The 25,469-nt window shown below is 42.9% G+C and overlaps 1 protein-coding gene across 6 annotated transcripts in view; it reads left to right on the plus strand.

The window, feature by feature from the left end:
* The first annotated feature begins 989 nt into the window (after positions 1-989).
* LSAMP (limbic system associated membrane protein) overlaps positions 990-25,469 on the plus strand; it is a 750,958-nt gene continuing 726,478 nt past the window's right edge. For 2 of the 6 annotated variants that reach the window (XM_075593645.1, XM_075593646.1), the window contains exon 1: positions 991-1,683. In XM_075593645.1, coding sequence (XP_075449760.1) covers positions 1,529-1,683 — 155 coding nt within the window. In that variant the 5' untranslated portion in view covers positions 991-1,528. Of the gene's footprint in view, positions 1,684-25,469 lie in introns of all 6 variants that reach the window. The other 4 variants (XM_075593647.1, XM_075593648.1, XM_075593644.1 and 1 more) reach the window with 3 other exon arrangements.

Here is a 25,469-nt window from a genome sequence, read left to right on the forward strand (position 1 = left end):
TGGGCACTTTATGTGTTAAAGGAGGTCTCAGAGGAGCCTTATCTTTCCTATTACCTTTAATCATAACAAAATACAGGCAGTCCTCGGTTATCCAATGGAATCCATTCTGAAAGTAGCGTTGGATAGGGAAACCGTTGTAAAACGAGTCCCATGTTAATCAGTGGCGGCGAGCGTCGGATAACGCATTCAGGCGTCAAAAAATGGCCCGTAGGGTTGCATGGTAAAGTGTTGGATATGCCATTCATTGTAAAGTGAAACGTTGGATAACGAGGACTACACGTATGTCTTACATGGTACTGAGTGTAAGCAGCAATGTATGTAGAATTATTCTGGCCATAAAGACTATAATCCCATTGTAGTGTGTGAAGCACATGGATAGAAAGTGACTTGCCCAGGTTCACAAGTTGCCGCATTAGAAGTTAGTCTGGACACTACAAATACAGTGACGTTACCCTTAAGCCCTTTTTTTCTTTACTATATCCATGTTTAAATGTATGGGACTGCAACACCAATACATCACCCTTGTCTCCCTGAGAAACCAATGCATATATAACTGTATACATTGGCAATAAATATGGGTAAGTTTACCCAGGCACTCTAGGAAAGTCTCCAAGCATTCCCATGCCACCGCCCAGGCAACCTAACCAGCCTTGACACGTGAAGAGGATGGATGGCGTTCCCGTAAGTGGGAATCAGTCTCCAAGTAGAGTTGTTGCCTGTCTCCTAAAGATCAGATACATTCGGCCAGTCTGCTCCCTACATTCCGGTACTACTGAGAAAAATCACAGCATCCAGGACACAAAACCAGGAGCGGGATGAGCTTCTCCCCTTATGAATGGGAGCCAAGAGGCGAGCCTTGTTACAGAAAGCCACTGCTTCTGTTCCCTATCCCTTCCAGTGCCTGCAGGTTTCAGCTCTGAGATCCTCCTCCATCCTCCTCCTCCACCACCCCCCCCCCCCCCCCCCTTTTCCCTCTCTCTCTCTCCATCCTTCTCCCTGTGCCTGGGAAAGTGGGTTAGTGAAGGAGCCCTGTGCGAGGTTTAGATACACAAGCCTCACTCTGCTTCCCGAGCAGCATCAGCAGCAGATACACACAGCTCTGTAGCCTGCTGCTGCTTCCCCAATACTCTGAGATATCTTGCATGGTCTGTCCCCACACTGGTCCCATTCTGCAGAGGCTGCACCAGAGACTCTGAGACAACGCAATCTTTTATCTTTTTGGAGGGGGGAAACCTATGTCATTTGCAGTTTTAATGAAATAAGACATTTACACTTTGGAAAATTGCCTGAAGGTTGTCATTATTTTATTTTTTTTCAAGCTGTTTTCTGGAATTTAGACATTTAAAGCAAACAAGTGGAATAAAAAGACTTCTTTTTCGTCGCCCATTTTTCTACGTTTTATTTTCAACTCTTTTTTTTTCCTCGCGTGTTTGTAGTTTTCTTTTATCAGCAAGTTTTTTTTTTACGTGTTTTTTTTTTTTTGCTGTTGTGCTTGCTTGTGATCTGAGAGCCCTGTCCAGTGGCGATCATGGTGGGGAGGTCTCAGGCAGACAGGAACCAGTTGCCCCTCTTGCTTCTCAGACTGCTCTGCCTTCTCCCCACAGGACTGCCCGTCCGCAGCGTGGATAGTAACCGGAGCACCGACAACATCACCGTCCGGCAAGGAGATACCGCCATCCTCAGGTAGGGGGCGCTCTGCCTGCTTTCTATTGACATGCTGGGTGCATGGTTGGTATGAGATGTTTGTTTGGTACAGGATGCTGGTTGTCCTGGACCACAAGAGAGGAAGAGAGAGAGATACAGAGAGAGATACAGAGAGAGATACACAGAGAGAGAGAGAGAGAGATATAGTTACAGAGAGAGAGAGATACACAGAGAGAGAGAGAGATACAGAGAGAGAGAGAGAGACACACAGAGAGAGAGAGATACACACAGAGAGAGAGAGATACACACAGAGAGATACAGAGAGCGAGAGAGAGAGAGAGAGAGAGAGAGAGAGAGGCACAGAGAGAGAGAGACACACAGAGAGAGAGAGAGATACACAGAGAGAGAGAGAGATACACACAGAGAGATACACAGAGAGAGAGAGATACAGAGAGAGAGAAATACACCGAGAGAGAGAGATACAGAAAGAGAGAGATACACAAACACAGAGAGAGAGATACAGAGAGAGAGAGACAGATACAGAGAGAGAGATACACACACAGAGAGAGAGAGATACAGAGAGAGAGAGAGATACAGATACACACACACAGAGAGAGAGAGAGAGAGCGAGAGAGAGATACAGAGAGAGAGAGAGAGATACAGAGAGAGAGACACACACAGAGAGAGAGAGAGAGAGAGAGAGAGAGAGAGAGAGACACAGAGAGAGAGAGAGATACACAGAGAGAGAGAGAGATACACAGAGATACAGAGAGAGAGAGAGATACACAGAGAGAGAGAGAGAGAGAGATACAGAGAGAGAGAGATACAGAGAGAGAGAGAGATACAGATACAGAGAGAGAGAGGAGATACACAGAGATACACAGAGAGAGAGAGAGTATGTCTTTAACTGTATCGTCGCCACATGCAACATCAACTCAATTCTCCTGTATCCCTGATTTCCAAAGAGATGGATGTGTTTATTGTACAGATGTGGTCAGCGTTATTGCTCCCGCAGGCGCGTTGTGATGGGATATTTTGTGATATGATTTCGCTGCCATTGCATCCTAAGGGATCTCTGTGTTATAAGGCGATGTGCTGTACTGTCAGCGGGTGCAGCGACGTCTGTTACATCTGCACTGTAGCCACATTCATCATTCATTAAACTCTTATTGCATGGTGCTGGTTGTCCACTGTATGTGTAGGTCTTTGCAGTGTAGCTACATCAATGTAACTCTCTTGTGGTCCCGATTACCAGTGAATGTGTTGGTACTGTGTGTTATATTGTATCCATAACCCTTTCACTGACAAAGACCCCTCTGGCAGTGAAAGGGTTAACATAACTCTTCGCGTGTCATTTCCCAGTCACAACATGAATCTATGACAACTCTCTCTGTGACCCTGATAGCTACAGATGTGTGTACGTGTGTCTCTATTATATACTTTAGCCACAATGAATATGATCTCAGTTTGTATCTTACCTAGGTGGGGTTGGTTTTATGGGTGGGATGTTGTGTTGTTTAAAATAGCTACATGCTCTAAGGAGTTTCCTGTCCTGTGATCCTGCTGCCTGGCAGTGGTGTGGGTGTGTTGTGTGTATCCTTTATTGTGACAATTTGTAACCATGACTTTCTTTTCCAAATGTCTGTGTTTCTGTAGCCAACAATGAACATTAATCATTTCATAGCCACATGGTTCAACCACGTTTTGTGGCAGTGACAGGGTTGGCACCGATCACATGGTAGTAATTGTGTTTGTGTCTTTTTTTATGTACAGTAGCTACATGTAACACAGACACAGCTCTTTATTAACTTTCCTTTGAAGGCTGTTGTGTGCTTAACATTAACACAACCTCCTTTATACACGGGTTACATTATAACCTCATCCTGTGTTCCAGTGGAATGTGTTTATCTTTCCATATAGCACCACCCGCTCATCAGTAACCCTGCTCTCCAGTGAAGTGTTTGAGTAAGTTGTGCTGCAGTCACACGTATCATGGTTCTAATATTGCATAGCTACATGTTTGTAGCAGCTTGGGATACATTTTAACACCTTCACTGATTTGCTTTACTTTCCAGTTCATTATACACTAGATCAGGGGTGGGCAACTCCAGTCCTCAAGGGCCACCAACAGGTCAATTCTCCAGGATATCCCTGCTTCAACACGGGTGCCTCAATCAATGGCTCAGTGGCCCCTGAGGACTGGAGTGGCCCACCCCCAACACTGGATGGAATAGTGAGCCCCAGCGGAAGATTTCTAAGAAGTACACATGCAGAGGAGACACCACACGCGGGTTAGGTAGCCTTGTGCACACTGCTACACCTACCGCATCATGTACTCTTTAAAGCTATGCCACTGCAGAGGGAATCTATATGTTCCAGGGCACTCGTTTCACATTACAATGAAGCTACAGGCACCGCACAGCACAACTATTCCGTAACCTTTATCTCCACTGGCGTGTGTTGGTGGGAGATTATGTCAATTTTTTGGTGTTGTTCTTTTAACCCTTTCTCTTCTGGACTAGCTACCAGCCTCTGACAGCGAAGGCGTAAAGCAGTGGTTCCTAAACATTGTATACTGGGTCTTCCCCAAAAGTGCTTGTTATATTTTTGGGACCCGTAGTATCCCAACATTCCCACTTGGAAGAATAAGGATTTGTTTTACTTAGTGGAATATATTAATTGGGTCACTTTGTCACTGTCTCTGTGTTTGTGGCACTCCACATTTCGTAGCGTGCATGTGCCTCCTGGCAATGTAACCCCCCTTTTCAGTCCTAGAGAGGGCAGCTCGTCAGAGTGGGAAACATTGTGTTAAAATGACATGTAATATTACATCATCTCTTACATTGTCGTATCGTCCTGATGTCCAGTGAGGTGTTTGTGTCTATTTAGGTGGCTGCGTGCAGCATTAACACAAACCTCTCATTCTTAAAGGAATGATCCCACATACTGGCGTTGGCCAGTTGAATGTCTTGGCGGGCTCTGAATGGGGAAGTGTTTTCTTTCCCCTTATCCCCACCCCCCTTCCCTGTCCAGATCAGAGATCCAATAAAGATAAGGGGAGGGAGGAGGACTCTGGCTGTACAAGTATTTGCTCACCACACAAAACGCAGCAGCCAGAGGAAAAGAAACCCCTTCCAATTCTAACTTTAACAGGTGCATTCAAAATACATGCAGGCAGGGCTGCAGACGGGTTTCCCGGGGCCCAGGACTAGAGTTACGTCCCAACCCCCCACCCCCGGAACCCCCGCCACCCCCTTTTCACCCCTCTATTTCCCACCCTCTTCCCATGTATTTCTCTCCCCTCTGTCTCACTCCCTCTTCCTCACTCACCCCCCTCCCACCCACATGTATATCTCTCCCCTCTGTCTCACTCCCTCTTCCTCACTCACCCCCCTCCCGCCCACATGTATATCTCTCCCCTGCGTCTCACTCTTAGGCCGTGCTGCGGGTGCCAGCATCGCGACATGCGCGCGCACGTCATGGTAGTCTATGGAAGGCAGCGTGGTAGTTGCGGAACCTGGCGGCGCTGTAGCGTGTTGATGCGGCTGCAGCTTGGGGATACAAGTGATTATGAGATTAGAGGCTGCAGTCGCGTGACGTCAGCGTCACGTGAGCTGGTTCAGCCAATGAGGGCGAACCAGCTCCGTGACGCGTTTGCCATGTCCCCCATCACCTCCCTAATCTCCTGAAGCTCAGCAGGAAGGCACAAGGGCGGGTGCGCGCAAACTCCATCGCAACGCCGGCACCCTGAGCTTCGGCCTTACTCCCTCTTTTCCTCACTCCCTCTCCCACTATCCTCTCACTCGCCCCCACCTTTCGTCAATTACCCCACTCTTACTCAATCCCCCCCAAAAAACAGTGCAAAGCCCCCACTCCTCCAATACACAGTAAAAGGCCCCACTCCCCCAATACACAGTAAAAAGACCGCCACTCCCCCTATACACAGTAAAAACAAACACTCCCCAATACACAGTAAAAAAAAACAATTCTCCAATGCACAGTAAAAAGCCCACCCACTCCCCCAGTACATATTAAAAAAAATAACAATACATATTATAAAAATAGACTTACCTTGCTGATGGTCAGATCGGGCCAGGTGACTGCCAGGGGGGGGGATGACTGCCGAGGGGGGTGACTGCCAGGCGGGGGGGGGCATGATTGCCAGGGGGGGGGTGGTGACTGTCGTCGGGAAGGGGGCTGCCGGGGGTGTGGATGACTGCCGGGGGGGGTGGTGAATGTCGGGAAGGGGGCTGCCGGGGGTGACTGCCGTGGGGGGGGGGATTGAATGCCGGTGGGGGGTTGACTGCCGGGGGGCCTGGCCGCCAGACAAAGCAGTTGCCGGCGTGCCCCGGCACTCCCCACCTGCAGGGCTTTCCCCCTATCTCTGTCCCACGCCAGACTCTCTGAGCAGCACGTTCCGGAAGCTGGGCCAAGCTCACTTCCAGCACGCCGACGTCAGAGAGGCCATTCACGCTAATGACTTCAGAGGGCCTGGCGTGGGACAGGGATAGAAGAAGAGGCCGGCAGGTGGGGGGAGCCGGGCCCGCCGGCAACTGCTTTGTCCTGCCACTGGGCCGCTCGGGACAGCAGTACCGGCTGCCCCCCCCCCCCCACTCGGCAACCCTGCATACAGGTGTTAAATGTGGGTACAAAAAATCAATCCCCCAGATGAGGCCCCTTAAAGCAACAAAACATGTGACATCTTATATGAGGTTTTTTTTTTTAAATATAAATCTGTTCTGTAGTATTAAATAATGTACTTACGGCGTTTCTTATTTTTATTATTAAACTCTTAATGCCATTTGGATTGTAAGCTCCACGGGGCAGGGACTGTGTCTGCAAAATGTCTCTGTAAAGCGCTACGTAAAACTAGCAGCGCTATACAAGAACATATTGCTGAAAAACCACAAAGATTTGAATCTCAGAAACATCCCCCACTAAACACAACGGCCCGTCTTAGAGAAAGCAGCCTCGACACCAACATTTGAGGATTTTTTTTTTCTCCCTACAAAGTTGGCTAACATTGATCGATGCGTAACCTCCAACTTTACCTGGTGAGCAGGTACACTACATGATTTTGAGCTGTACCTATTAAACAGAAAGTATGTGTGTGTGGGAAGCTCCAAGGAGACAGTGACAGGAATAGCTGGGCACTGCCACCCTCCAGCACGTGTGGAGGAACTAGTTGGACCTTTTTGTATGTGCAAAATGTTGGAGAGTCTGTAGATGCAGTGAATATTGGTGAATTTCCCAATTATTGCATCAGAAACTTAGGTACGGCTTAAAGGTTTCACCAATTTCACCGCACATTACACAAGTTATGGTGAGTAAAAAAAGTGACAAAACCCTCCACCTCACAGCGTATAGCAAATAAAAATACCACTTGTGATCACATTCACATCTCAGACAGGTCTGCAACCTTGCCTTTCCCCATTATCTCTTAGCATACAATGCTTCCAGCCAGGGATTCTGGGTAATGTCACGCAAATGAGCCCAGTGTCACCTTTTGCTTCTTACCCATTTTTTTTTTTTAACTTAAAATTTTATTGAAAATATAATTTTACATACATGGACATACAATTACACATAACAAGTAAATCACAGATTTATAGCAAGAAGAGAAAAAACAAAAGAGGGGGGGGGGGCTACACACCGTTTTACATGGATATAGGGGTTGTCTGGTTAAAATAGGAAAGAAGCCAAAGGTGGCACTGTGCTTACAACTGATATTTTTATTTGCTGTGCCCTAATTTCACCACAAATTTATCTGTGCCCTAATTTCACCACAAATTTATCTGAAAAAATGTTTCTCAAAATAAATAGGGAGAGGGTCCTACATCTCCTAACCCCCTAACTTATTCTACTCGTGTGTGTCTTTAACCCGTAGCTGTTTTTACCTCGGCTGCCTCAGAATTCCACATCCTAGTGGCGTGTGTGTGTGTGTTTGTGTGTGTGTGTTTGTGTGTGTGTTTGTATGGGTGTATCGTTTCCTGTGGCAATACGCAGGGTAACCCACAGCTCCTGTGATCCGGATTTTGAGTAGCGCTCTGAGGTTTCGGTATTTAATGCTGTATAGATAAGAACCTGACTGCACAGAGGGAAACGTGCACATTTTGACGTGCCGGTTTCTCCATGATCTGGGTTTCTCTGCATACTAAGTTTTGTTTATCTGCACAATTTTAATTTAAACTTATTTTGAATGAAGGCACGCACATTATTTTTAAGATTTCTGTAGCTGACAAAGGTGCTTTTGTATGAAGGCAAACCTGGAGAAATTGTGGGGCAAAACAATTGCATCATATGTATCAAAGAAAACAATCCTAAATTACTGGCCAATAGATTAAGTCTTATCCTACCCAGACTAATACACCCAGATCAGGTCGGTTTTGTTAAGGGGAGGCAGGCAGCGGATAACACCCGACGATTTATTGATCTGTTGGAATTGGCTAACAGAAACAACACACAAAGCATGCTATTAAGTCTGGATGCAGAAAAAGCTTTTGATAGGATAGACTGGCCATACTTAAAAGAAACGCTCGCAGCGTTTGGCTTCGGAAACCGGGTGAATAGAGCGATTATGTCACTATACTCAGGCCCAACCACTTCCCCTCTGTCCCATTTCAAATCCAGAGTGGCACAAGACAGGGATGCCCTTTATCTCCCCTCCTGTTCGCCTTATGTATTGAACCCCTCGCGGCACGAATTCGAGATAGCCCGGATATCTCAGGGTTAAACGTTTACTCCCAATCACATAAAGCGGCCCTGTATGCTGATGATATCCTATTAATCATCTCCAAACCCCTTACGTCATTACCTAACCTGTTTGACCTACTAGATAAATTCTCCAAGGTCTCAGGTTTCAAGATTAACCAATCCAAATCTGAAGCTCTGAATATCAACCTCCCTAGACATACAGAGAAATTACTGAAACTAAATTTCAATTTTAACTGGCAAAAGAACTCGATAAAATATTTGGGGATCTATATCACCAAAGATGCAAAAAGCATCTATAAAGCAAATTATCCCAAACTGATCTGGACTCTAAAACAAGACCTAATCAGATGGTCTTCCAAGAAGATTTCTTGGATTGGAAGGATTCACAGCGTTAAGATGAATCTACTTCCCCGTATCCTATACCTCTTCCAGACACTACCTGTGCCACTCAAACTGAAGGACATACTCTCACTTCAGTCTGGAATATCTAATTTTATCTGGGGAGGTAAAAAACCGAGAGTAAATAAATTATCTATGAAGAGACCTATCTTAGCGGGTGGCCTAGCGGTACCCTGCCTGTTGTCATATTTTAAAGCGGCTCAATTAAGCCAGGTCATACAATGGCATTCCGACCCTAAATTAAAAAGATGGAACATGCAGCGTGCTCCCCTTTAGAGCTTAACAATTTGATTTGGCTACCTAAAACATCAAGGAAAAACACTATTTTACCGCTCACCTCAATGGCTAACTCCATATCTGTTTGGGAAGTATCAAGATTAAAAAACTCACTTACCTCAGCAAATTCCCTGATGTCACCCATTTGGAATAATCCTAGCTTTGCACCGGGTCTTATTGGTCATAATCACTCAATTTGGAAACAAAAAGGCTATACTAGACTCAAAGATCTGGAGGGTCATGATCTAAAAATTAAATCTTTTGACCATCTCAGACTAGAAAAAGACATTCCCCACGCTGAATTCCATAAATACATCCAGCTCAGATCATTCTATAATAAATTTGCCCCATACCCCCCATTGACGAATTTTGAAAAGCTCTGTCGGGCAGAAACCGACACTAAGGGACTCATATCTACGATATACAGAGAGGTAGTCGAGCCTGCAGTCTCAAAGCACCAATCACCTACATTCCGTACCCAATGGGAAAGAGACCTAGGGGAGACCTTGGACGACGAAGAGTGGAATGCTATATTCCTAGGAGCCGCAAAAAGTTCTATATGCACCACACTGAAGAAGAACGCATATAAAGTTCTTATGGGATGGTACCTCACCCCACACAAATTATCTAAGTTTGTACCAGGGTCCTCCCCATTGTGCCCTAAACAATGTGGAGGAACAGCTGACCTGTTACATATGCTGTGGTCTTGCCCGCTGATATACCCGCTATGGGAAAAGATTAGAAATTGGATCCAGAGAGTATTCGATCTCACTATTCCCCCAGACCTGTGGCTGTTTCTCATGAACAGACCCCTAAAGGGCCTATCAAAATCACACAATAAACTAATTGCACATTTTGCTCTAGCTACGCGGTGCGAGATCGCAGCATTATGGAAACGCCCCGATATTCCAATTATCCCAAAGATTCGGAATCGTATTTGGTTTTTCTGCCAGATGGAAAAGTTAACGAGCTTAGTTAATGACACTGGCGACAATTATCTAAAAGTTTGGGCCCCCTGGCTTGCCCAAACAGACATCCCTGGGGTAGAGCGTAACACAATTTGGCTATAATAGTAATAAATGCGTTCTCCTTTGGGGGCATGAAAACCAACTCCACACCTAGAACCTCACACTCCTTACGCCCAATCACTTATTCTACCGAAAGGCCTCACTAGTTGATACATAGTCCTCACGCCGTCCCGGTGTTCCCCGGAGGCAGATGTATTCTTATCCTTGGATACACCTTCCCTCTCTACTTTCCCCCCACCCCCTCCTTTACCTCCCCCCCCCCCCCTTTTTTTTTTTTTTTTAATTTTTTAATTATTATTTACCCCAGTACCTTACAGTACACATGATGATTCCCACTCATGTGGTTAAGTAGGGCTCGAAAAACTACGTGAGTTTATTATGCTTTTGTTATTGTATATGATATGCTAAATATGCACCTGATGTCTTTTTTTTTATGTATATCATGCATTTATGTATAATAAAATACAAGTTATAAAAAAATAAAAAGAAAACAATCCTAGTGATTTCGATGGAATTTTTTCCTTTGATGCCCATGGGGCACTAATTTTGCCTTGATACATATGCCTTAACTTTTGTGCATTTCTCACCATGGACCCTATTTAATATGTTGTAAAGTAGTCCACCCCATTCTGGAAAACAAGCTATCTCAATTGTAGGGCCTCGTCCCCACTGCTCGCGGCTACGCACGCTTTGGCGTGCGCGGCACAAACATGATACGGCCCTCTATGGGGCAGGCCCCACTCACTGCCTGCGCACGCCTGCAGAAAGCGCGACCACATTTGCCAAAAGACAAGATTTTTTGTCTTTTGGCGCGGCGGCCGAACGATGGCCACGTCACCGCGGCGGTTCAGCCAATGAGGGCGAACCAGTCGCATAACGTCATGGCCGCTCCCCGCCAAGCCTCTTTGTCGCGAGTGATCTGAAGACCTTCGGATCACTCGGGTGGAGGGAACGAGCGCCGCCAGGCTCTCCGTCGCGTGTGCAGCAGGCGCACTTGGGCAGTAGCCTAATGAAAGGCACTGGCATGATCCCCAACAAAGGGAAAGCAGCTTTACAGCCTAATAAATAGGGGACTGTACAGACGCCCTTATCCAGTATCATGTGAAGCCCCCACCCGGTGCTACAGAATTAAACAGCTCCATTTAAATGAATGGAACTAAAATCTTCTCCAGCACCATAGTCGGAAAAAGAGGACGGCAGCCATTTTTATGCACTCCCCCCCCCAAAAAAATACAACATAAAGCATATGAATAGATATCTCTGAAATTCTCCAGCATAAGTGTGTCTCTGGAGACCGCACTCAAATGTTATTTAAAATACATCAACAGAAATGTGTGTTCTCAGACAGAATATCAGTGATTGCACCTTTAGACGGGGAAAGAAAACAGTCGTTTCCGAAGCAATCTAGCTTTATTTATAATCCGCACAATGCACTACTATATACATAACTACACATTTAACATGCTGTTATTGCTGTAACATTTACTCTGTAGTGAGATGTGCTTGGTAGTAACCCCGTTTGTAGTCCCTTATCTTTCATAATTGAAGGTTATGCCTGGGAGTTTTATGTTGGAGAGTTTAAGAGTGTGCAGTGATGGATATATGAGATGCACTGTATCAAAACGTTACATCTCAGTCCCAGCGATAAAGTGCAAGCTGAAGTATATATAAATCAAAAGCTTAGCTTGGAATCTAGTGTATGTTTTAACCCCTTGGTTGTCAGAGGTGGCTGACATCTATTACAAGAAGCCTGAATCTCGCATGTATTTGTAGGAATCTGAACTGCAGATCGAGGCATCGCCTAAAAAATGAAGTGATAAGTTTAACTTATTTATTGCAAGAAACCAGAGAAGTACGTGGGTTTTTATGATGCAGAAATGTGATTCCATCCATATAAAACTACCAGATGTCTATAGAACATAAGTAAGTAGCTCGGTTGCATGATTGGTTTGTAGAGTTAGTTTTCGGCACACCGATTAGGTATTGTGCATTTAACGGCATATTGAGGATGTTGCTGATTTAGTGGTTATTGGTCTATTATTTGGATCGTGTTTGGAGGGGTTTATAGGAATGATTTTAATGATTGGTTTAAAGATACAAAGGATGGAATGAGAAACCTGCTGGGGATGTGGCATACAAATGCAGGTTGGTCATGAGTAAGGGTTTAATGTCAAGATTAGCAACAATAACTCAATCTATACATAAATATTTGTATATACACATATATACACATCATCGTCATCATCATCATCATTTTCAGCCCTGGTCGGTCTAATGGATGAAGGATTCCACCTTGTACGACGGTTGCAACCTCTCTTCCCCATGTTGCTCCAACACATGTTCTGATTTCAGTCTCCCATCTTACTTTTGGCCATCATTTTGGTCATCTTTGGCCATCATCTTTGATATCACTTGGAATTCAATATACCGTATATATATATATATATATATATATATATATATATATATATATATATATAAAATTTACATTGAACATAGGCACTTGTATCAAAAGTTTTATTTCACCGACAGCTCGGCTCCTTCTCATCCTTGATCAATGTTTCGCTAGGAACTGAACATGCCTGTGTGCAATGTATACTATATATACTGTCCAGTACGATGGATTGATGTACATATATGAGTACCCACATTTTATTATTGATCCCTAATATACAGCAGTGACTCAACTTGTGTGGGGGTGTGTATATATATATATATATATATATATATATATATATATATATATATATATATATATCTTTACACGCATGCACACACATACATATACACACATACACATACACACATACACATACACACACACATACTCTTACATCACTAATATTCAGGGACCATTTAACACCTTAAGTCATAAATCGCATACTGCACAGGGGGGAGGGATAGGCTTCAGTCAGATACATTCCAGAATGCACTGTTTTTAAGTAAAAACCTTTCTTGCTTTATCCATTGTAACACCGCCGGAAGAAGAGATCAGTGTATCTCGAAAGCTCGCACAAATAAAAGAATTTCGTTAGCCACAAAACGGTATCATCTAATCATTTTTGATTATTAAGCTCGGCTAACACAGTACAGATACTTGTACATCTATATACAGTATATATATATATATATATATATATATATATATATATATATATATATATATACACACACACAAAACATTCCATCTTGGTGATTTTTGCCGACAACATTTCCTAATTTAGGCAAATCATGTGATTTGCGAGCCATTGACAGATGTGCAGTGATGAACACTACGCTAACCAGTCCATAACCCTGAAACTGACTATTTATTATAAAGAGCTTTTTTTAGCAAAATGTTATGGCCCTGCCACAATCTCCCTCTTAGCATGGACCTGCTTGAACAGGATTAAAGCAGGGTGTTACACAGGCCACGTACAAATCCACAGCAGTATTTACTGCACGCATAGTCAAAAAACATTCATTAAACATTCAGTACCTGCAGCACTTAAACATTTTGACATGTTTTGATCATGCAGACACGTCTAATTCCCGGGGAGATCTACCTAATCTTGGATATATGCTATTAGAGAATGACCAATTCTTTAATAAGTGCTAATGGCCACAAGACTACTTCCTGTTTCAGCCATGGTGGATTGTTTTGGAATATTAAACTAGCCCCTGGGCAATAATCCCAGCTCCTTGAACTGATTCCACAGGCATATTTATTTCATTTCCAGTCAGCTGGGAGCTGTACACCCAAAATGAAGGCACTCAATATTTCTTCCTTTATTAAAATATGAATAATAATAATAATATAAATCTCGCGTACGGAGCGTCTCCTGTTCTGGTTGACTTGGGGTCTTGGGATTAAGGATAGATCATTTTGGACAAACATACAGTATGTGCTATGGACTCGGTAAATGTTTTAAGTAATGCAGTGATTTTTCCCTTCTGCTGCCACATATTGCTCTTTGTGTGTACCAGTGTATGATTACGTTGGAAGACCACATGTTTATGAGCGATCAAAGATCGTTTGTCTCCAGCAATTATAGGAAAGGATTCACCATGTCTTAAGATCTGATAGTAGCCTCACAATCCATGGTAGCTTCAGTTCATTGATTTGTTGTACTGTAGCTCAGCTTATCTTCGGATTCCAAAGAGAGAGTTTCTGATGTTAGATGCAAGGAATTGGCACTAGGTGAAATATAGTGCTATAGAGAGCCTGTTTATACATATAGAGAGTGCCTTCTATTCTATCCTGGCTACAGGCAGATTTGTGGTTCCAAGCCAATAGTGACCACGCTAGTCTTACAAAACTGGCATTGGCTCATGCCATATTTTTTCATTTTATATTTTTGTTTCAATAGATGCAGCAGTTCCATAACTTAAAGCCGGGGTTTGCAAACCTTTCCGTCTGTGTCCCCCTGCCTGCTCTCCTCCACGGCTCGCCCCCCCCCCCTTACCTTGTCTCCGGAGTTTCTGGTGTCATGTGATGTCGCATTGCCATGGCGACGTGTCGCCAGAAACTGCCAGAGACAAGATAAGGGAATTTTCAGAGGCTTTGCACGCTCCCCCGACATTTAATTTAAATGCTTTGGGGAATAGCGTGGGGCCTCTGTAAGCACGCGCCCCCAGTTTGCGCGCCCCTGCCTTAAGGCAATGTAATTATCTAAGCTGCCGATCGATCCATCCTCCCCTTATCGATCGGCAAAGATCCTGCATCCCATGGCACCCAATATGGCCGCCTATTTCAAAAGAGGAGCTATTTCTTAAATAGTTGCTATAGCAACCCAATGAAGCTTAATACATGAAAACTAATCAAAGGGGCATAACAAGGGGTGCATGTGCAGCGCTGTGGCGATCCGATGCACGTTAGAGACTACCCTGAGAAGTTAACAACAAGCATTAAAATAGAATTTAAAAAATACCTGAACTCACCAAGGGCTGCAGTACAAAAACTCACCTCTCACAAGGTAACAAGGTTCTTCCAGAGGATTGGGTCCCAATGCCCAGACCCAGGAAATGGCCCATACGCGAGTGCTGCATCCAAATCCGACCTGAATAATGAGGACACGTAGATCACCAAAAGAGACCTGGAGTCCCTGCTACAAAGCATTACTGTCACATTGCAAACAGGGCTCCATAAAGCCGTTCCACAATTGAAACGTGACATTGGAAAAGAAAATGGCAGAGACCCTCCAGAGGCAGATAAATACAGATGTAGAAGTACTGAGGCTCACTGAGGAGGTAGTAGGTCTTAAAAATTCTATGGAATACCCGGAGAACCGAGAAAGAAGACAAAACCTCGGGTTGAGGAATATCCCAGAGTCTGTCACAACGCAAGGCACACGGAAGGCCTATTATGGATGGATCAGGCTCACAGATCCCTAGGGCTGAGGACAAACATCCCAGGAAGAAACAGGGATGTAATTATACAATTTCAATTTTATACCACAAAAGAGAAAACCTTCCTGAGCTGCAGGTCAAGAGAGGCTGACATAAAATTAGAGGGAGCTAATATCCAGATCTATAATAACCTGGCCAGAACCACCATCCTGAGATGGAGGGAGCTACGGTATCTTTACAGGCAACCCAATTTAACAGTGAAGACCCCCTGAACACATTTGTAAGGTATTACCCCAAAACATTATTTTCGAACCATTGCAGTGGCAATTTTGATAAGGTCCCCTTCCATATTCAGAAGGTTAAAAGAGGTGCAGAGGGAAGATACCTGGTTGTATAGGTTTTTTTTAGCAGGCATAAAAAGGAACCGTGATCTGGACAAGTCACTGACAGTATAGGCACGTTCCTGTAGATCCCCTCTCCTCATGTGGTAAGAGATACGCTTATATCAATGGCCTTGCACAGGAAAAAAATGCAAAACCCAAGCTGTAAAGACCATAACCGAAGAAATAGCTAAGATTGAGCAGGCACAAAAAAAAATTCCCTGTAGGAAGGTCTACAAAAACTAACATCCTTACGTAAGAACCTATATGAGATTAAATTAGAAGACATAGAGGGGAAATTACATATAATCCGGAGTCTATAGTGAAGGAATGCTTTAATTATTATTCAGAGCTATATAATTTAGAGAAAGAGGCCAATCAAACTAAGTCTGGCGGTTCGAAGATGGGTAAATACTTAGAGAAATGTGACCTTCTGAAGTGAAATCCTAGCGGCATTTGGCTTCACAGGAATACAGGCCCTACAGTATATGAAAAACAAAAAGCATCTCTAAATTTACCTGGAAGTAACTTCAAAGTCGTTGAAATAAAAAATTGAATGAGACATGGATGTTCATTGTCCCCACTACTTTTTGAGTTTACGATAGAACCCTTAGAATTCACAATAAGAGAAAATCCCACTATACAAGGAATTAAAATAGGAAAAGAAGAGTATAAAATATCTTTCTTTTTGGTCAACATAATTTGCAAACCCACTAACCTTGCTCCCCAAGTGACCCTTGCAGATTTCGGCATATTATATCTGAGGCACTCAATTTAACACTCCATCACCACAAAGTTAAATTGTTACAGGTGAATATTAACTATAGGTGAAGGGAGACGCATCTTAATTACTTGGGAATATATATCATGAAAATTTACCAATCGTTTTACAGGTATGGTACAACTAATATATTTGCTCAGATTAAAAGGGACCTGTCAAAATGGAGCATATTCCAGATTTCATTGTTAGGCCATATATGCTCATTGATATCCTCCCCTGGATCTCATACTGTTTCCAGATCTTTCCTATTACAATCCCATATAAACATATTAGAGACCTTCAGAATAGTTTCTTCCAATGAATTTGGCAGAATAAATGACTGAGGCTAGCAAGGTCAGTTTTTACGACTTCGAAGGTCTCGGTCCCAGTGATCACAACCAAGAGACTGCCCTCTATGGGGCCGGCCCCAGTCCGTGCACGTGCATGCTCAAAGCGCGATAGCGTGTCCACTTTGCCAAAAGACAATAAATGTGTCTTTTGGCGCGGCGGCTGAGTGATGGCTACGTCACGGCCGCGCCCCCGCCACACTCCCCTCCACCCCCCACCCGACCCCCCATTGCGAGCACTCAGAAGTCCACGGATCGCTTTAGAAATGGATGGACACACCGCCAGACCCTCCAACGTGCACGCGCACGCACTGACTGGGGCCATGGCTTTAAGCAGAACGAGGATTGTCAGTCCCGGAGATACGCAGATACTACTTAGCTACACATCTAACGCAAATAGTGCTTTGGCATGGAAACCCCCAAAACAATATAGGTGGGTAGGTCGAAACATCGCTGTCCAAACCAATGTATTTATCAGCTAGACTTTCACTGACCAAAGAGCAAGGAATATCCTGCAAGAACTATATGTCCAACCATAATCTTTACTCTAAACATTTGGAAGTCAGTAAAATTAAAATTGCCCCTGATTACTAACCCTTTCAAACTAATGCCGCTTTGGGACAACACGAACTTTCCACCAGGCTTAAATGAAAAAGTAGGTGGCCTGGAGGTCTGCCGGGATCCAGGATATAGGAGACCTACTGCACAAAGGGAAGTGGCTGCTATTTAAGAGATTTTGTTCCAAATGTAACCTCTCTCACTCGTAAATTTTCCGCTATCTACAGGTCAGGAATTTAGGGATAAAATTATCAAAGGCACGAGAGTTTCCAAAATGTTCCACAATTGAGACCCTATGCAAATGTAAAGACCTCCACAAAGTTTTGATTTCGATATTATACCTTGAACTAGTCCCCTCGGGAGATCTTGCAGCTCATACCTAGACGACCTAAAGAGTCGAAATCTCAAACGATGACTGGGTTGAGATCTGGGATTGTGCATCAAAAACATCAGTTTGTACCACTCTAAAAGAAAACATTAATAAATTAATGTATAAATCAGGAGTGGCCAACGCCAGTCCTCAAGGGCCACCACCAGGTCAGGTTTTCTGCTTCAGCACAGTTGAATCAATCAGTGGCTTAGTCAATGATTGAGCCACCCGTGCTGAAGCAGGGATATCCTTAAAACCGGACCTTTTGGTGGCTCTTGAGGGCTAGATGTGGCCTGCCCTTGTACTCTATACTGTAGATAATACCTGATGTCCAAGAGACTCAGCATAATTTACCTAGGAACATCAGACAAATGCTGACAAGAGTGTGAGCAAGTGGGAGACATGATCCATATATGTTGGTCATGACCCCAAGTTGAGTGGTTTTGGACTGAAGTGAGGGACTTAATCAAGGATTAATCCTAGAGATAAGACTAGAACAAGATCCGGTCAAATTTTTGTTAGCGAAACCAATTGATATTGGATCTCCCCCACATCGGATGCTGTGCTCCCATATCTTTATGGTGGCTCGATCAGGGGCTCAGTTAAAGACTGGAAGCCAAGATGTCACACTACTGAGCTGCAGTTGGTTGGCAGATATGATTGTGTTGTGTATGTGTATGCAAGAAGGACATAGGGGGTTATTTGTTAAACTGCGATAATGTGGATCAGGGCACCATCACACGGAAATTCTCATTTAATTCAATAGGGGTTTCCGAGTCACCATGCCCAATCTGCACTCTCCCAGTTTATCAATAACCACTGTAGTATGAGACAAACTGACTTGCTCAACGCTTGTTTGGAATGTAGTATGTATGCCACCCACTTCAGAGGCTAGTATCTCTATATAATATGATAGAATTACAGAATGTAGTAGGAGGAGATAGCTCAGATTATGACTACAGTTATGAATGTGGATGGTAGCAGTTGACAATAATTCCATCTCATTCTTTTTCTTAATTTTTTTTATATGCTAACTTAATTATTTTGTGCTATAAATGTATTCATTTTTTTTTTATATAAATTTCCCTGAGACCTGAAAGCATTCAAGCCCTAAATAATTTAAATGTGTAAATATTGCAGTGGGAGGCAGAATATACGGGCGCATTGTAAATAAATATTACCAGTAATAATAAACACAATATAAAACTGTGACTGTATCCCTCCCGCTCACTGTGGAAGATTGCTGCTCACAGAACTGTAAGTCCTCTTGCTTAGCTCATAAAACATAAAAGCACAGGTTGAAGTATATTATACCTGCATATTGTGTGTTGGTTTCCCTGCTGAGAGAGGACAACAGATGATTTCTAGCAGATTCAGGGTTCATGGTAGGAAGGGGGTGAAAATCTTCGCTGCACACTAGGAAGAAATGGTAAATTCACCTCCACATAAAGCCCTGCTTGTTAGATATCTTTTTAAGTGGCGATCCCTAGTAGAACCAAAGTGAGCTAATTCCAGTCACATATTTAAGGGGCTTCGTGTGGTTAATTGATACCCTTTTTACCCAAATCTGATGCTTAGAATTATCTTTAAAACCTACATTAAAGTTAGACTTAGGAGGGGTTTGATTTTCTCTGGCTGCTCCCTTTGTGTGATGTCACTGTGTGATGTCACTGTGTGATGTCTCCGTGTGATCAGCAAGCGCTTGTACTGCCAGAGTCCCACCTCTCTTTATTGGATCTCTGATAAGGACAGGGTGGGATAAGGGGAAAGAAAACATTTGATTGACAAACACGTCCCCATTCAGACAAATTAGCATTGTTATAGTTTAATTGGCTCCACTAACCACATCTAATTTGTGTTTCTAATGATGTGGAATTGCACCTTTAACACCCTGCCTAGGATAGCAGCATCCAACAGGAGCCCCATAGATTACTCATTATTTCCCGTAGAGATATGAGGAAGGTGTAGGCGTGATTGTGATAAGACTGTTGTTTAGTCTCTTCTTTCACAAACACAATTAGAGAACAATTGTGCAAACAAAAATTGCCTCAAGTGTCTGATTACCAAGGAAAACAAATTAAATATACTTATATTAATATACTAGCACATTTGCTTTTTTTGTTTATTTCCACATTATTATCGCCCTATTGTAATCAGTTTCAATTGTATCTTTCACAGCAAGATGACAGGCTGAGTTAGCCATGTCTGGAATCGAACCTGTGAAAACAGCAATACTACTTCCCCCCTTTGTTTGTCTTATTTATATAAGTAAAGCATGTGACAATGTATCATTCTATATTGTTACGTAGGTTTAAACAGCAGTGCACAGCCACGGGAGCCAGAGTCAAAGTAATAATCAAAAAAATATTTATTAAATCATCACCAAAAGGCCGTACACAGATGCTCCTACGCGTTTCACACCTTGTGGGTGCTTTATCAAGGAGTTAATAAAGCACCCTTGATTAAGCACCCACAAGGTGTGAAACGTGTAGGAGGGTCTGTGTGCCTCCTTTTGGTGAGGATTTAATAAATATTGTTTGATTGTTACTTTGACCCTGACTCCCTTGGTTGTGCACTGCTGTTTATTGCATTTAACCCTAGATTTAGCTATCTGCGGCTGGCACGCTTCATCAGGGTTTCTAGGAGTGAGAAAGGATTGAACAATCACAAACCCAAGCAGATGTGTGAGTACTATATATAAACAAAAATAAGTGCGCAACCCAAAATCCACCTTAAACAAAATTCAAATAGTTGTGATAAAGTGCAATTAATATTAATTGTGTATGGGTAATACTAATATTTAAAAGTATACCAAACCAAGTATTGATGCGTATGCTGCTATACTCTAGGAGTGGCTCGGCACTCCAAACACTAAGAGAAAAAACACAAAGAACAGCGCAAAAACGCAATAGTGAAGTAAATAATGACAAATTAGATTGGTGTAAAATTGGTGAGTATTAGGCGTACATTTAGGCAAATAAAACAAAGCATGTCTGTGCAAACATCAGCACAATGTTACCACAGGAGACCCTCTGGATGGTGTCGCCCTCTGGTTCAGCAGCTGTCTCTGGAGAGTCTTTAGTTGTATCTCTCACCCTCGTGGAAGGCAGCTGCAGCCCTTAAGCTGTTGTTGAATCCTCCTCTGCTTATCAGGCTGGGCTCACAGGTACACACTGCGCTGTAGGGGATTGCAAGTCCACTTTCTCCTGCACACAGAAGTTCCTGCAGTCTCTCTGTGTATTCGGGGCACCACGCGGTCCATGTGGTGTGTAGAGCCGGCGCTCGCGCACTCCCGTGACGTCACGGATGACGCGTTATGCTCCGTTTTGTGGAAATCCCCAAAAATCAAATCCGCAATACAAACAGCTTCAGAAATGTGATGAGGGGGCTAGGATAGGGAGCCAAACCCTTACTGTACTTATCCAACGCGTTTCGAAGCTATGGAAAAGCTTCTTCATCAGGGATCTATAGCTTCGAAACGCGTTGGATAAGTACAGTAAGGGTTTGGCTCCCTATCCTAGCCTCCTCATCACATTTCTGAAGCCGTTTGTATTGCGGATTTGATTTTTGGGGATTTCCACAAAACGGAGCATAACGCGTCATCCGTGACGTCACGGGAGTGCGCGAGCGCCGGCTCTACACACCACGTGGACCGCGTGGTGCCCCGAATACACAGAGAGACTGCAGGAACTTCTGTGTGCAGGAGAAAGTGGACTTGCAATCCCCTACAGCGCAGTGTGTACCTGTGAGCCCAGCCTGATAAGCAGAGGAGGATTCAACAACAGCTTAAGGGCTGCAGCTGCCTTCCACGAGGGTGAGAGATACAACTAAAGACTCTCCAGAGACAGCTGCTGAACCAGAGGGTGACACCATCCAGAGGGGCTCCTGTGGTAACATTGTGCTGATGTTTGCACAGACATGCTTTGTTTTATTTGCCTAAATGTACGCCTAATACTCACCAATTTTACACCAATCTAATTTGTCATTATTTACTTCACTATTGCGTTTTTGCGCTGTTCTTTGTGTGAGTACTATGTCTTGCTGAATATTGCTTTACATTGATAGACACCCCCAATGAGGCTGCAGAGGTGTGGGACACCATTATCACCTGTGACCTTCAGGGGGGCTTTATTGAAAACATCAATTAGACTGTAAGCTCCTTGGGGCAGGGACTCCTCTTCCTTTATGTTACTTTTATGACTAAAGCACTTATTCCCATGATCTGTTATTTATATTATCTGTTATTTATTTGATTACCACGTGTATTACTGCTGTGAAGCGCTATGTACATTAATGGTGCTATATAAATAAAGACATACAATACAATACAATATACAAGACGGCTCACTAGTTTGACTGTATCACCCACTCCAACTAAGAAAACTGTTTATTTATATATATATATATATATATATATATCTTTGGATACCACTACTAAAGTTTTGTGTTCGGAACTATTTGAGCAACCCATTATCTCCCCTTTGACCCTGTATTCTTACCTAAGCTGGCAAACGTTTGGTGCTTCTGTTCTAAATCTGTAAAAATCCTGATTGTGTGCTTAACATAATGGCCGCCTTTCAGTTTCAATCAATCCTTCAGTCAGTGTAACTCAGCAGCTACAATGTATCCTGATATTGCTAAGATAACATTATCTATTGGTACAGTTTACAGCTCAAACTGCTAGGAACATTGGCAACAAATGATCACCAACAGGAAAGTGTTGCAAATATCTTGCACTGCTGGGGAGGTGGGCTAAAACTTGCTATAGAAATCAAAGGATGCTATAAAACACATTAACAATGGCATTAAAAGTTGAATACAAAAAAAATAAAAACACAATCACTATTATCTAATGATACAGAACTGATTAAAAAAAGCACAAGATTTCACGTGTTGCTGCTTGAATATCACACGTACAGCATGAAGGCTCTCACCTTTTATGTCGCCTTTAAATAATTGTTTATGCAGGTTTTTCTGAGCATAGTAACATACAAAAGGTAGACAGACTTTATTCTGCAGCCACCTGGTGTGTAAGAAGTACCAGTAACACATTGCGTCCTGCCTCTGGGAGAGAAGGGTACATTCCTGAGGCTTAGGGACATAACACGATTTGCCTCAAGGTCATATAGTGCTGCCACAGTTTGAACCACTTTTCCCCACTTTCACTAATTCTGCATTCTTTATTTATTTGTAAAACTTCTCTTTTTTTCCTATTCTTCTTGTAAGAATTGCAGACACTTTTGCTGTTATAACTAGTGATGGGCACATTTTAGGGCCGGCTGGAATGGAAACTTCTGAGTCTGTGGGGAAATTAACCATATGCATATGAAACAAATGCAAGACAAATGTAATGCATGCTGTGTGCGTGCTGTACTTCTGTGCCTTCCCTCTGTGTATTCCTCTAACCCTGATAACTGCAGGGGCGTACAGCATGTTTCTATCATTAAAAGTGCAGTCTCACCTAGGAACATATGTTGTTAGAGTGACACTTATTCCCTGGCATACAGGAAACACATGCTCTCAAATCTTTAGCATGTATTGCAACATCTAACATATTCTGTTGCTTAAAGCCTAGCCTCACATGTGCATAATAATATCTATAAAAATATTCATTATAACAACCAGTTTATGGGATTATTTTTTGTGGATTAAAATGTGCGTGTGTGTGTGTGTGTGTGTGTGTGTGTGTGTGTGTGTGTGTGTGTGTGTGTGTATATATATATATATATATATAAAATAATATAATAAACACAAGTATAGTGCCACAATCAAATCACCTATTCCTATCTACTAATAAATCACAAAAAACAGAAATAAGGGATTAAAAAATACCCTCTGGTGGTGCTAAAGGACCAAAATAGTATGAACACACAAAGAAAAAAAAAAGAGGTCCTGTATAAAGCACTCAAAATGTTATGAAAAAACAATGTATTTTATTAATAACACAGAAAAGACAAAGAGAATAAAATATAAGTAAAACAACAAAGACCACACATATTAATAGCTAAAGTAACTCAACACAAATAAATATGGATACCTGTTGTTATTGATGATATAAAAAAACACACATGTGCTAACGAGCACATGCTGGGGTTAATGGAATATAGAGAACGAATGCTAATACAAGCCAAGGGAAAAAAATATTATCCCTTGTGAATGTAAATTAGACCGCCTGGTCAGGGAATAACGCACACAAATGGTCACATGCATTTTTTAGATAATAAAACTAGCTACAGTACATATGTTTTGCGCTCCCATCACTTGCGTTTTATAGAGTTAGGAAGCTCTTATGTGCCTATGAAAGTTCCCCAAGTTTAAAACTGGGGCAAATATCACGCAAGAATATTGCCCCAGATTTCAGGAATGGAATAATGCATCGCTTTCCGTCAGATTACTTTTCTTTGTTAGATCTGGTGCCGTTTTCTGAGCCACTTTGATATCCAGGAGACTTGTAAGTGGCTTCGCTATCAGTACAATTAGATTGTAAGCTCTTCGGAGCAGGGACTCACCTTTCCTAAATGTTACTTTTACGTCTGAGCACTTCTTCCCTTTGTGTTATTTATATCTTATTATTTATATGATTGTAACTATTAATGCTGTGAAGCGCTATGTACTGTACATTAATGGCGCTATATAAATAAAGTCATACATACATTCATTCAGTACAGACAGTGAAGTGGTTAATTGTTGACCCACAGTAATAATAATAAGGTAGTGGACGCAGATGATTCTGCTTTATGAGAAATGTGCAGCTTCAGGGATTTAAAGACTTTCTCTTCGAATTTAAGTTCTGATACATATCTAAATGACTTATTTCCAGCCATCGGACCAGCACGGAGCATGTGTTTTCGCTCCGGTGTATAAAGACATACTTCTGTCACTTGAAAGCTCTGAATCATGGGAACAGATTTGCTTAGCAGTCACACAATTACAGAGCGGGGCAGTGCTAAAAGCGCCCCAAGGACCAGGCTGTGAGAGCAGCCAAGTTGCGCACATCACGCTCATAATCCCAAACTAGCCTCGGGGAGGCGTCTTGGCAAAGTGGAGGAAGAGTGCAAAGGCTTCTTATTTCTAGAGTTGGACAGTCCCACCTGGGAGCAAAGTGTCAGTCACACAGTCATTAAGTAAATCTTGGTTGTTTACCGGCCTGGGATCATTGTTTAAAAGAATAAGGAAGACCATCAAAATGTGTAAAAAGAAAATCCCATATAATAATTATAACTTTATTTCATATAGCGTTCTCCCAATGGGACTCAAAGCGCGTCACACTTACAGTATAGCGCGCGGTACGCAGCACAGAGGAATGTTACAGGCACAGGTCCCTGCCCAGGTGAGCTTACAATCTTTGTTTTTGGTGCCTGAGGCAGAGGGCGATAAAGTGACTTGCCCAAGGTCACAAGGAGCTGACACTGGGAATTGAACCAGGTTCCCCTGCTTCACACTCAGTGTCGTTGTGTACAGAGTCAGTGTCTTACACATGATATTACACCTTTAACTCTCTTCAGTACAATGCAATACTTTTCACTACAGCATTAAGCAGAGCGCCAATAAATCAGGGCTCATAACCTGACGTCACCTAAAACAGTAATGGCGTTATGTTCCCTGATGTATGTTCGCCCAATGGCCAATCTACAACCCATTAGCATAGGTCTAATATCACGTTAT

The sequence above is a fragment of the Ascaphus truei genome, chromosome 3 (genome assembly GCF_040206685.1).
Source record: "Ascaphus truei isolate aAscTru1 chromosome 3, aAscTru1.hap1, whole genome shotgun sequence".
NCBI classification, from domain to species: domain Eukaryota; kingdom Metazoa; phylum Chordata; class Amphibia; order Anura; family Ascaphidae; genus Ascaphus; species Ascaphus truei.